This window comes from Syngnathoides biaculeatus, chromosome 5 (genome assembly GCF_019802595.1).
Source record: "Syngnathoides biaculeatus isolate LvHL_M chromosome 5, ASM1980259v1, whole genome shotgun sequence".
Taxonomy (NCBI): domain Eukaryota; kingdom Metazoa; phylum Chordata; class Actinopteri; order Syngnathiformes; family Syngnathidae; genus Syngnathoides; species Syngnathoides biaculeatus.
The window spans coordinates 9,986,627-10,000,210 of record NC_084644.1 but is presented as its reverse complement, the minus strand read 5'-3'; the positions used below and the strand labels follow the sequence as shown (position 1 = coordinate 10,000,210).

Below are 13,584 nucleotides of genomic sequence, written 5' to 3'. Positions count from 1 at the left end.
CGTACTCGGTCGGGACTTACGTAGGTTGGGCACTAATTCAAGAATAATTATTGAGGGGAGCGCGTGACGTTACACAAAGAAAACGAGAGAAACAACTCGTAAATCAAGCTTCGCCTTCTTCGCACCAATGATTCATTTAACCCACCCCCTGTGGTTCTGGGAATTCGGTGGAAACCGGATTTGAACCTCGATGCTCAGAGCTGTGAGGCAGATGTGCTCATCAGTTGTCCACTGCCCTGATAATTGTTTTTTTATTTTTGTATTTGAACAAAAAAAATTGTCAAGGGCTGACAAAAACAACAGCTTGTAATAACATCACGAAATGTGTCGTCGTACTACTTCCAAAAGACTTCTTTCAAACAGGAAAATGTATATTTTTAGATGACATTAAAGAGGACGTATTCTTCAATTCATCTGTCAATATTAAAGGCAAATGTTTATATTCAGGCGGCTGAAACTGGAAAGCGTTGGCCTCACAGTTCTGAGGAACCGGGTTCGAACCCGACCCCGCCTCTTGTATCTCTTCTCCTTGTTTCACAGTGTCAGCAGGTGTTAAGCATCCGTCGGGGATGCGTCGGTGACCGATGGTGTCGCGTTGTAGTGCACTCGGTGCCAAATAGGCAGAAGCAGCCAAGAGAAGAGGACGGGGTTGCAGGGACCAATCAAATCGCTTGGTGGCGCGGTTTTTCCCTGATCATCTTAGCAAAGTCAAATAAAACTCGCGTTCGATACTCCACGTCCGACTCCTTTTGTACGGCGCTAAAACCTAAAGTTCTCGTCAGTATTCTAGCCATGTACACAATTCGTGCGGTCTTCAGCCTACTGACACTCTGTGAGTATTTGCAACGACAATATGGATTTTTTTTCCCACGGAATACTGTACTTATGTAACATATGTGGCGCGTATGCTTTTTTTTTTTTTTAATATTCCCACTTTCTCTCCTTCTTTTAAGTTTTATTAGAAGTGATCTCAAGTAGGACTTTCCCTCCCCTTACCATGCATATTCGCAGTGTGCAAGATGTAAATGCAGCATGTGCACAGTATCACTTTTTGTCCCATGCGGATTGTGTACAACAATCAACACTTTTATTTGAACGCAGTCGGCGAAAATGTTACCGTAATGATAACGGGAATCCATTAAATTTGAGCCATGCGTAATCACTTTCATATTTCAAGCGGTAACAACCAGTTCAGGGCGTGGCTTCTCTCGTCAAAAGCCAACTGAGTTAATGAGAATACATTGTCGTGAAACTCTTCCGACGACCTTATAAGACGATGCTTTGAAATTACGCATTTTGGAGTTAGATCAAAAAACAGACAGCACCAAATTCGGTGTAACGGTTCTTGCGGTGACAGAAGCAATTGACCCCTCTGTAGAAATTGCGTCATCAGCGTCACTGACCAATCAGAGGCCAGAGGTCTGCATAAACCACTCCCCCTTTTGGCGTCCGCCGTTACCTCAGACAACGTTACATGGTCCAGTATAGCTTTTGTTAGCATTTTATCGCGTATTTGGGTTCTTTAACAAAAAATGGTTAAGAGGTATAGTCACGGACTTTGTAATATTGACGACAGGTATACTGAAAAGCTAGTTGGTGGAGTTCAATTCGTACCCTTTCCAAAACCGAAGACTCAGTACGAAAAATGTCTTCGATGGATCAAACTTTGTGGAAGATTGTATGATCAACTGAATCCATCTAATATCAACCGGAACACATATGTTTGCACGAAGGTATGCCCTATATTTGATTTTCAATACATGTCTCATATAAATGAATTAGCAGTTCTTCGCTTGCATAACATAGCTACGTGTGAATGATTGACACACTTGATCTGTGGTGAGCGATATTTTGCGATGATCTCAATGCACAAACGTGTATCTGTTCGGCGGCTACCGAGCTAAGCTAAACCGGACTAGCGAGTCCTAAAAGCCTTCGACGTGCACCGAGACACCAAGACTGAACGAAGGATGTTTGAGGACACTAAAGTAGTGATTGTCGTACTCGGTCGGGACTTACGTAGGTTGGGCACTAATTCAAGAATAATTATTGAGGGGAGCGCGTGACGTTACACAAAGAAAACGAGAGAAACAACTCGTAAATCAAGCTTCGCCTTCTTCGCACCAATGATTCATTTAACCCACCCCCTGTGGTTCTGGGAATTCGGTGGAAACCGGATTTGAACCTCGATGCTCAGAGCTGTGAGGCAGATGTGCTCATCAGTTGTCCACTGCCCTGATAATTGTTTTTTTATTTTTGTATTTGAACAAAAAAAATTGTCAAGGGCTGACAAAAACAACAGCTTGTAATAACATCACGAAATGTGTCGTCGTACTACTTCCAAAAGACTTCTTTCAAACAGGAAAATGTATATTTTTAGATGACATTAAAGAGGACGTATTCTTCAATTCATCTGTCAATATTAAAGGCAAATGTTTATATTCAGGCGGCTGAAACTGGAAAGCGTTGGCCTCACAGTTCTGAGGAACCGGGTTCGAACCCGACCCCGCCTCTTGTATCTCTTCTCCTTGTTTCACAGTGTCAGCAGGTGTTAAGCATCCGTCGGGGATGCGTCGGTGACCGATGGTGTCGCGTTGTAGTGCACTCGGTGCCAAATAGGCAGAAGCAGCCAAGAGAAGAGGACGGGGTTGCAGGGACCAATCAAATCGCTTGGTGGCGCGGTTTTTCCCTGATCATCTTAGCAAAGTCAAATAAAACTCGCGTTCGATACTCCACGTCCGACTCCTTTTCTACGGCGCTAAAACCTAAAGTTCTCGTCAGTATTCTAGCCATGTACACAATTCGTGCGGTCTTCAGCCTACTGACACTCTGTGAGTATTTGCAACGACAATATGGATTTTTTTTCCCACGGAATACTGTACTTATGTAACATATGTGGCGCGTATGCTTTTTTTTTTTTTTTATTGGAAGGTGGCGTTTGTGGGGAAAACATGCCAGTGTTCGCCGTTCAAGCCGTTTCGGGTGAAAAAGTTGAATTGCCCTGCAAAGCCGAGGGCAAAGTGGGGGTGCAGTACATGTATGTGAGCTGGTACAGGGTAAAGATGAACTTGTTTTTCTTTCACTTTCGTTTCTTCCAAATTCGGGATTTTTAAATTTTCATGAAAATTGCTAGTAACGGTAACGCCCCCCCCCCCTCTCGCATTCTCTCAAGATGTCGCTTATTTGTGTGGTCTTGGCTTGAATTTACGTGTTTATTTCATAAACGTTGTTAACTAAACAATGGCTGCTTCAAAAAACAACTGTTATTCACCCGGAAACCAGAAATGCAAGTTAACCGTTCTGAGCGTGCCCTGCGAGCGCATTTCCGCCCAAAGTCGTCAACATCATGAGACATGTCAAAGGAAATTCAATGTGGTGAAAAGGACAATTTTAGATGTCTTTTTGCTGAATAGTTCTCTTCATTCATTTGTCTTGAGATAAGTGGCATATTTTATTGACAAATGTGATTTTGTGCAAAAGGGGGATGGGGGGGTGGGGCAAAAAAATCTGGGCTTGGCCCTTGGGGAACATCTGCCGAATTTTTTTTTTTTTTTTGTTCAGGACTTAGAAATTCTACTTTCAAGTTTTGTCTGAATTTTGTTCACAGATATTGCCAGAATACACCACAGCCATCCATTTTTTCAAAAATTTTGTTACGTTTTCTGTTTCTTTAGCCGCTCATGGAACTGCGTTGATTGACAGATGCAGCTGGACGGTGATCCGCTGACGTCGCAGCGACGGGGTCTGGTGTTACGCGACCTCCCGGACGGCGCGGTGGAGCACTTTGCAGGGCTGACGCGGGAGGTGGTGCTCGACGACACGATGGCCATCCTGCTGCCCAACGTGACGTGCGACGACGGCGGGAAGTACGGCTGCTTCCTGGAGGCGCCCGTCGGTGAGAGGATCCAAAAAGGAATGGTGGTCCTCAAGCTGTCGGGTACGATCTTTGTTTCAGCGCAGTTTTTTCATTTCTAACCCAGATTTTGGTTATGAGTGAAGTATTGCTCGAGCAAAGTGTAAAAAAAAATATATATATAACAATTAGGTACTGTAATTTATCAACAGTATTACTAATGCGGGAAATGGTAGGTATATGTGAATATTACTTGGACTTTATTGCTATTGTGTTGATCGCAATTATTTACACTTTATTGCATTGCTTCTATGCCAGTTGTACTACCAAATACTTCGAAAGAGTAATTTTCCTTCTTTTTTTACCCATCAGGGCTCTGGATTGACATTGGGATATTACATTACCTAGTTGTTTGCCGCGGTAATATTTGTTCATACTGCACTGTGAAAGTGAAAGTAAAAGATCTGTTTCCCCCCCACAGTGTTCCCAAACCTATCTTAGTCTGCCTGTATTAATTTTCATTTATTAATTTATTTGACTGACAAAAAGTGACTTCAATGACTTACGGGCTTGTGTGTACCGTAATTTCCGGCCTACAGAGCGCACCTGGTTACAAGCCTCACCCAGTACATTTGTAAAGGAAATACCATTTGGTACATACATAAGCCGCAGCTGTGTAAAAGCTGCAGGTGCCCACATTGAAACCCACATTGAAGCACGAGATATTTACAAAGACTGTACACAGAAAGAGTTTTCAAAGTTTTAATACCTTAGCTTGGTTTACAATAGCAACAACACAGTAGCATGAACAGGGCTGGTTAAAAAAAAAAAAACAGCTGCGGCAGCTAAACAGTAGCAACATGGTAGCACAGTACTAACAGAGCCCGTAAAAAAAAAATTATACCTAAATCCCTGAGATGCAGCAGTACACAGCAGAAACATGCTAGCGCGGTGCAATAGGGCCGGTTAAAAAAAAAACATACCGGTAAAAATCACTGAGACGCGGCAGTAACATAGCAACAACATGCTAGCACAGCGCTAACAGGGCCGGTTAGCAAAAAAAAAAAACCATACTGGTAAAAATCACTGAGACACAGCAGCAAGACGCTAGCACAGGGCTAACAGGGTCGGTTAACAAAAAAAAACATACCGGGAAAAATCACCGAGACAGTAACACAGCAGCAACACGCTAGCACAGCACTAATCCTAGCGCAGGCTTACCGGTTAAAAAACGACAACATACCGGTAAAAAAAATAAAATAATAAACAGCCGCGGCAGCTACACAGCACAGTAGCAACACGGTTGCACAGGACTAACAGAGCCAGTAAAAAAACAAAACAAACATGTCTAAATCAGTGAGACGCGGCAGTAACACAGCAGCTAGACGCTAGCACAGCACTAACGCTAGCGCAGTGGTAACAGGGCCGGTTTAAAAAAAAAAAAAAAACATACTGGTAAAAGTCACTTCCTCGGCGCATATATTCCACTGGTCTCACGCTTACCATTTCCGCTCGAGTGCCCCCTTGCGGCCGTTAGGAAAAAAAATGCGCAAATTAGCCGCATCACCGCGTAAGCGTGTGAAAAAAGTTGCGGCTTATAGCTACATTTGTTTCCCCATCTGATATCACGTCAGTTTGTGCTAATTCATTTGCTAGGTTGGAATATTAGTTATTGATGAGCCTCGTCCGAATGTGGTTTGTTTGTGTGGAATAATTTCAATACTGAATACGGTCATGGGTTCATGGTTGTGTGCAGTACTTCTAGATATAAAATGCTGATCCGCTACAACACGGGTGTCAAACTCAAGGCCCGGGGGCCAGATCTAGGCCGCCACATGATTTTAATGCGGCCCGCAAAGCCAAATCTACAGCGTCAGTTTGCATGTTTCTTGTAAAAATCTGTTCCAAAATTTCAAATGGTCATAACACGTGACCCTTGATTTCTGATTCCAAAACTCGTTCATAAATTGATGATGTAATTATGGTGAGATGACTAAATATTTTTGTTTCACAGTCAATGTGGCCCGCGAGAAAAATGAGTTTGACACCCCTGCGGCTACAATATTCTCCTTTAAGTGCTTTGCCGCCATCTCGTGGCACCAAAACGCAGTTTATGAACCCCTTTTCACTTTTTTTTCCACCCCTTATCAAAACCCGATAAATTTGCTGCAAAGAACCCGTGATAATATTGAACATGCACTTGTGTTTTATGACCAATTCCAGATTGTAAGGACGTTGCTGTCGGAAACCCCGCCATTCCCGTTGGAAAACTAAGAGTGTGTGATGAATTACCGATGGTCAGTCTGGTTTCCATTGTGCTGGTGCTTGGAGTGGCGGCCTACGTAAGTAACAACACCGCACGCACATGCAATGGCCTTTTATACACTTTTTTTTTGTCCACTGAATTAACTGCAGTTTTTGGCACCTTATAATCTCGTTATTTTTTGTCACGTAAAATTCGACTAAAACAATTCAGATGAGAAAATTGTGATAACTGAATCAAAATGGGCATATAAACTAAAGTTTGTCCGTAAACATTATGCACCGGGTTCTGCCGATTCATGCGCCGAAGCAGATATGATGACTTTGACCTCATGTAAATTGATGATCACCTCATATTTTTACACATACGCAACAAATTAATGGATATCAAGAATTCAAGTCAGAATCCAGTTTAAAGGAGAAATCCAGTGCTTTACATGAACAGTGTATCCAATAGTTCAAGTAATATGTATCCTATTTTGACAATGTGATGTTAAATCCTCTCATTTAATAGTGTTTTTTTTAATCGACAATTAGGAATTTTCAGAGGCGCTGCCATTTTCGTGAGTCACATGACCCACGTGCGCTGATGTGACGTGTACCGTGGCACAACAAAGGCTAGATTACACGGGACACCATTTATGCCCAGTGCCAATTTCTCGGATTTATCCTCATCTGATGAAGAAATAGCAGTAACGGTTGATCGGGAAGACGGAGGAATATTTCCGTACAGATTTGAACCTGTGGCTGTAATTAATGTTGAATATTTGCATGGTTCTTTACGCAGAATGACGCGGAGACTGACTACTCGGAGGCCTACGCGCGACGTAAATGTGTAAGCCAAGGCCCAACAACAAGCGAGCTCCGGCGGCGGGCCGCGAGCTGAGCTTCCAGGCGGCGGAGGCCGTTAGCCCCGGACTCCGAAGCTCGGCTAACGGCCTCCCCGGACGTCGAAGCTCAGGTCGTGGGCCGCCTTCAGCGGCGGCGGAGGCCTTTAGCCTAGCTTCGGCGTCTGGGACTAACGGGCTCCGCCGTAGGCCTCTGAGTAGTCAGACTCCGCGTCATTTCTTTGCTATTTCTTCATCAGATGAGGATAAATACGAGAAACCGGCGCTGGGCATAAATGGTGTCCCATGTAATCGAGACTTTGTCGCAGCACGGTACACGTCACATCCGCGCATGTAGGTCAGATGACTCGCGAAAATGGCAGCACCTCTGAAAATTCTTAGTCGACAAAAATCTTCTCAAAGCACTATTAAATGAGAGAGGATTCAACATTACATTGTCAAAATAAAGGATACATATTACTTGAAATATGTTCATGAATATTGGATACACTGTTCATGCAAAGCACTGGATTGCCCCTTTAAAAATGAAGAGTGTGTTCAGTTTTGGTGTTTTAGCGACATGAAGTTGATGCACTTGATTTGCTTTTGTGGACCACATTAAATGATTTAATGGTCCAGATCTGGCCACCAGATGTGGGGTTTGACACCCGCGCTCGAAGTTTTCTGGAAACATCGTTTTGAGGGGAAGTTGAGGCATCGCAGCAAAATGCAATCTTCGACGTCAAAGTGCTACGTTGGAGGCTTTTAATCTTGCGATGATACCGCCAAATTGTTGATCATTGATTCTGTCACACTACAAGATTTTAGTTGTTCCCGACAAAAGATGTCAGGTGCAATATGGAAAGTCTTGCGTGTCTACATTTTGGGTTGGGTTGTGTTTGTACTTCTGTACAACACCCAGAAACGGCGCCGGCTTCTCTGGTCCCGACCTGATTTAGGATCGACTGATGCAAAGCGGAAGAGTGTTCTGTGGTCCTGACCTTGTGATCTGAAAGTGACCTTCCTGCTACTTGCCAGCTGCTTTTCTGAGAATTCCCGCAACAAAACTAACGCCAGACTTTGATAGACGTGGCATAAAAATAAAACCCCTGAACAACACTGTTCCTATGAGAAGTAAATCTTAGTATTAAGACTATGAAATCCAAGCATCTGGTTCTGACTAGGCCCGCCAGTCAAAATGTAAAACTCAGTGAGGCTGAGTTTGCCCAACCCTGTCATAGAACACCTCAACAGCAGTTGACCTACATGAGGATCCTGTTTGGCGACTTCAGCTCTGCATTCAACACCATCACGCCCCATCTCCTCCCCTCGTAGCTTTTCCATTTTAGCGTCTTGCCTACCATCTGCCAGTGGATCTTCCTGGCGGGCAGGACGCAGCAGGTGAGGCTGCGGGACGCCACCCCATCCACATGCGACAATCAGCACCGGTGCACCCCAAGGTTGTGAGCTCGCCCCGCTGCTCTTCTCTCTACACAAACGACTGTACCTCAACGCACCCAGTGGTCAATCCGGAAGGTTGCCGATGACACTACACCGATCGGCCTCATCAAAGATGGTGAGGAGTCCAGATATCGAAAGGAGGTGGCTGGTTCATGTGGTTCATCGATATCCGCCTGAATGGACCCGTGAAGGCCCGGGTGCTTGGCGTCCTGGCCGACCTCTTAGACTCCCAAGCTAAGCGCCTCATCTTGGGGGGCCTGGACGGCCACTAGACTGACACCGATCGCGGTCTGTGAGCCCTTCTCCAGGCTTCCTTTGACTTTTTGTCTGGAATCTGTTCCTTAGGGAGGGCTTCCTGTTTCCATGTTTTTCACGTCTTCTGCACTCAGTTGATTGTCTCCTTTTGTTCTCTTTGACTTTCCACCTTGTGTCGACCAATCACCTCCCCCCGCCCACTTGTCTCTTGTCCAGGTGTTCCTTGTTGTCTTGTCAATCTGTTTGTGTTCAGTTCCCTGATTTCTTTCAGTTCTTGTCGGTCCATTGCCATTGTCAGTGTCCTTGTCCACGTCCCTGTTCGAGCCATGAGCAAGTGTTATTGTTTCTCTCGTACTCACCAGTGACGATGGTGAGATGACGCTGCATGAAGCATTGATACTTATACTCAACTGTGCCGGCACAGGTACCCGGCACTCCATTAGGAGTCATTTACTCTATGGAGCCATCAGAATTTCAGTGAAATGTCCTCCAATCTAATTCCCATAACCATGACGACTCATTTGCGATTGGACCAATAACCGGGGGAAAATCTCGTGATCTGATCCAGACAAGTTTAGATGCACTGCCAATCTGTAGTTGATGTATCATAGCTTTACATTTTTTTTCAAATCGGACTGAAGCTCTTTTGTGTGTCACATTTTAAACAGTAATTTTACGTGTATTACTAAAGATATTTTTCTTAAACCCCCCCCCCCCCCCCCCTGCAGTGTTATTTCAGAAAGCGCCAGCATGACCAAAAGAAAGTGTGGAAAGCAGAGGACGCATCACTTCAAGCTAACCTCAGCTCTCGGGCCGTTTCAGGATCCTAGTTCTCCCCAGATGACCGCCAAAACGCAAAACGGGGTTTTAAATTCTTTGATGGTGATTGGGTAAGCACTGTATGAAAATACGACGGGAAATTCAGTCGTAGGTTAAGATTCCTTGACTAGAATTCAGTACGATGGAGTCTTGAGTACAACAATTGAATTCCGGCGGCGAGCGTGCTCAGATTCACAACACTCTAATAGAGGGATTTCACTGACGTCAACGGAGTGCGGAAGTCGGCGTTGGCGGGGGGACGGGGGCTCAATATCGCACATCAAGTGCCCGGGTGCCCCATAGTTCAGTAGTTTTCGAGCATTGGTTTGGTAAACCAGGGGTTCAGAGTTCGTATCTCACTGGGGCCTCAACTCCCCAAGAGGGGTTGCGTCAGTAAAAGGGCACCCAGTGTAAAAACTGTGCCAAACATATGAGATGGCACGCTGCGGTGACCCCTGATGGGACAAGCCAAGAGGAAACTCACCTTTTACATCAAGTGCACTGCAGAGGAGTAGAAATGTCGCAAAGGCCTTGGAGGCCTCCAATCAGATGGTTTGAGGGTGGGTGAGAGAAGTCAAGGTTTGACTTGAGAACGGAAGGACTGTTGTTAAAGCAAAAGTAAGTTCAACGTCAAGTTAAGCAGCTGGCTTGAGAAACAATATATCATAGGTTACATTTTTTTCCTCACTTCACAGGAGGAGTTCAATCATAACCGAGTCATTTTTCCCCGTGACACCTTGGCTGAGGTTGACTAGTAAAGTCTACGTCGTTCTTCAGACAACTTTTTCATTTTATCTCCTTGATTTTCGATGATTGTCGGCAGCCTGTAGAACTGCAGATCTCGATTGACGTCCCGTTGTCGCTACGTTCGATCACTTGACAAAATTGTCGTAATGCGATCAAATGTTAAACAAAGGCAAATTTTTTCAAATGGCTGTTTCCAAAAGCTATTCCCCCTGTCGTGGCCAACTTCCGGCTGTGCGATGTCACATGAAATCCCTCAATTGGAAATCATCTTTCTTGATTGAAATTAAGGAAAATGCAATTTATATTTTAAAGCCAACCCCCCCAATACAGCAACTGTCTATTCTAATAATGTTTATTCTTAAAAATAGATTAAATTTTATATCGCTATTGCCATCCATGCTCAATCAAAGTTTATTAATCCTGCTCCTCACGAATAAATTACAATTTAAAGTGATTTGCATGGATTAAAAACAACACCTCTTGCGGAAGAGTTGGATATAAGTACCACAAATACATCCATCAATTTTCTTAGCTGCTTATCCTCACCACCGTGCGAAAATGCTATATAGGTCAAATTCTAAAGTTTCTCGCTGGTTTGTGAGCGCCATCGTGTGGTAGCTTACACACACACATGTCCTGGCGTGCATGCTGACAGTGTTACCAGTGTGTGTTTGTGTAGTTTGGTGGACATTTTACACAACATTTGCAAATGTTTGAACTAAGTGTGCATACAAGGTGCAGCACACTCTCTAATCTTATCTATTTGGAAGATAATTTAATTTTCTGACCAATGATGACAAAAAGTAATTTTTACCATTAACGCAACTTCTGGTTTTGCCGACGAACCGGACAAGGCTCCCTATGTCCCGGTTAAGATGGGGAATTTAATATTTTTGCCATACAGGATTTGGTGTCTAAACTATTGAGACGCACATCTTCAGCATAACTGTGTTAGTTCACTTTGTACTTCCTAATAACACCGGCAGAATGGAGCGTTGATAGATAAAAGAATATTAATACTGCCCTCCACATTTCACCATTATTGGCCTCCTATGTACTCTTTACATCGAATGAAAATGTTTGCTTGTGTGTGGTCAACATTTTTATGTTCACTCTTACCCATTAGGTTATTATCACCATTTTCTTTGTGAAAAAGATTCTACAGAGAAACTTTAATAATCAGTTTAGTTCAATAGATTGCTTTGACAGTGATTGATTATAAAATGTTACATTTGTTGACATTATGCTATAATTATCTTGAAGTCAGACATTTTGCAGGTGTCTTTCCAGTTAAATCAAATTGGACCACTTTTGGCCCATTAGAGGTTTCCATATGGAAGTAAACTACTGCCACCAGGATTTGAATTTGAAATGTAATGTGAAATAGGATTTTAATTTGAAATGCCACAGAAAACGTGATTTGAATTGTAAAGTGATGACATTGTCAATAGTTGCTACAAGTCGCTGTCTGAAATTCACCGTCCGTGCCACCAGGCATGGTTACTTCAGGTCAGGGCCACATCAGGCTTGCTTCAGGTCAGAACCGAACGCCCACCCAATAGCAGGTACGCTTTCTGAACTCGCGTGACGTCACCCCTTAAGAAAGCGTATCTGCGATTGGATGGCTGTTTGGTTCTGACCTGAAGTGACCCTGCCTGGTGGCACGGACGGTGAGTTTTGGACAGCGAATTGTAGCCGGTTGAATTTCAGACAGCGAAAACTTTGTTGTCTTTCTCTCTTTGTTGATTTTGTGCTTTTTTTTTTTTCTTTCAAAGTGGATTCCTCATGAATCCCCATACAGTATAACATAGAAAAAAGTATAGTTTTCCAGACGTAAATGGGGAATTGTCCTATTACTTGATGTTCTTTATTCGTTCTGTATGAGCATTTAAATGTCTATTTTTTTTTACAAAAGACCTATTTTTATAGTCACAATTATATGTCATTTTTCAAGTTGACACCAATTAATTTGTATTGAGTAACGTATTTACACTTTGTGTTTGTGGCACGTCCAATTATGCATCTGTCAATGTCTAAATAAAGTATGAAAAAATTGCAAGGAATGATGGGGTATAAGTAAGTGTTGTCTAGAAACATTCGATAGTCGAATGGAGTTGATCGCCAGTGAGTAGTTGATGAATGAAGAAAATGAGAGAGAAGGAAGAGTTGAAGAGACAAGTGTGAAGGACCAGGAAGTGCCAATGATTAGTAAGGGGGAAGTCAGAAAGGCACGACAAAGGATGAAAAATGGAAAGGCAGTTGGTCCTGATGACATTCCGGTGGAGGTATGGAAGCAATTTGGAGAGATGGCTGTGGAGTTTTTGACCAACTTATTCAACAGAATACTAGCGGGCGAAAAGATGCCTGAAGAATGGAGGAAAAGTGTTCTAGTTCCCATTTTTAAGAACAAAGGGGATGTTCAGAGCTGTGGGAACTATAGAGGAATAAAGTTGATGAGCCACACAATGAAGTTATGGGAAAGAGTAGTGGAGGCTAGACTCAGGACAGAAGTAAGTATCTGCGAGCAATAGTATGGTTTCATGCCTAGAAAGAGTACCACAGATGCATTATTTGCCTTGAGGATGCTCGTGGAAAAGTACAGAGAAGGTCAGAAGGAGCTACATTGTGTCTTTGTGGATCTAGAGAAAGCCTATGACAGAGTACCAAGAGAAGAACTGTGGTACTGCATGCGTAAGTCTGGTGTGGCAGAGAAGTATGTTAAAATAGTACAGGACATGTATGATGGCAGCAGAACAATGGTGAGGTGTGACAGAGGAATTTAAGGTGGAGGGGGGACTGCATCTGGGATCAGCTCTGAGCCCCTTCCTGTTTGCAGTGGTAATGGATAGGCTGACAGATGAGGTTAGACTGGAATCCCCTTGGACCATGATGTTCGCAGATGATATTGTGATACGCAGTGAAAGCAGGGAGCAGGTGTAGGAACGATTAGAAAGCTGGAGGCACGCACTGGAAAGGAGAGGAATGAAGATTAGCCGAAGTAAAACAGAATATATGTGCGTGAATGAGAAAGGTGGAGGGGGAAGAGTGAGGCTACAGGGAGAAGAGATAGCGAGGGTGGAGGACTTCAAATATTTAGGGTCAACAATCCAAAGCAATGGTGAGTGTGGTAAGGAAGTGAAGAAACGGGTCCAAGCAGGTTGGAACAGCTGGCGGAAGGTGTCTGGTGTGTTATGTGACAGAAGAGTCTACGCTTGGATGAAGGGCAAAGTTTACAAAACAGTGGTGAGGGCGGCCATGATGTACGGATTAGAGACGGTGGCACTGAAGAAACAACAGGAAGCTGAACTGGAGGTAGCAGAAATGAAGATGTTGAGGTTCTCGCTTGGAGGGAGCAGGTTG

The 13,584-nt window shown here is 43.7% G+C and overlaps 1 protein-coding gene across 1 annotated transcript; it reads left to right on the top strand.

The window, feature by feature from the left end:
* Positions 1-2,640: 2,640 nt before the first annotated feature.
* On the top strand, positions 2,641-12,301 carry cd83 (CD83 molecule). The gene is made up of 5 exons (XM_061821132.1): positions 2,641-2,831; positions 2,932-3,056; positions 3,703-3,937; positions 6,077-6,195; positions 9,387-12,301. The coding sequence occupies exons 1-5, from the start codon at positions 2,792-2,794 to the stop codon at positions 9,486-9,488; spliced, it is 621 nt and encodes a 206-aa protein (XP_061677116.1). The 5' UTR covers positions 2,641-2,791; the 3' UTR covers positions 9,489-12,301.
* Positions 12,302-13,584: the final 1,283 nt, after the last annotated feature.

Excerpts from the sequence above, each read along its gene's own strand:
- cd83 (XM_061821132.1), top strand. The coding sequence starts at position 2,792 with ATGTACACAATTCGTGCGGTCTTCAGCCTACTGACACTCT. Across the intron at positions 2,832-2,931 it reads CTTCAGCCTACTGACACTCT|GTGGCGTTTGTGGGGAAAAC; the intron begins GTGAGTATTTGC and ends TTTTATTGGAAG. Across the intron at positions 3,938-6,076 it reads GGTGGTCCTCAAGCTGTCGG|ATTGTAAGGACGTTGCTGTC; the intron begins GTACGATCTTTG and ends GACCAATTCCAG.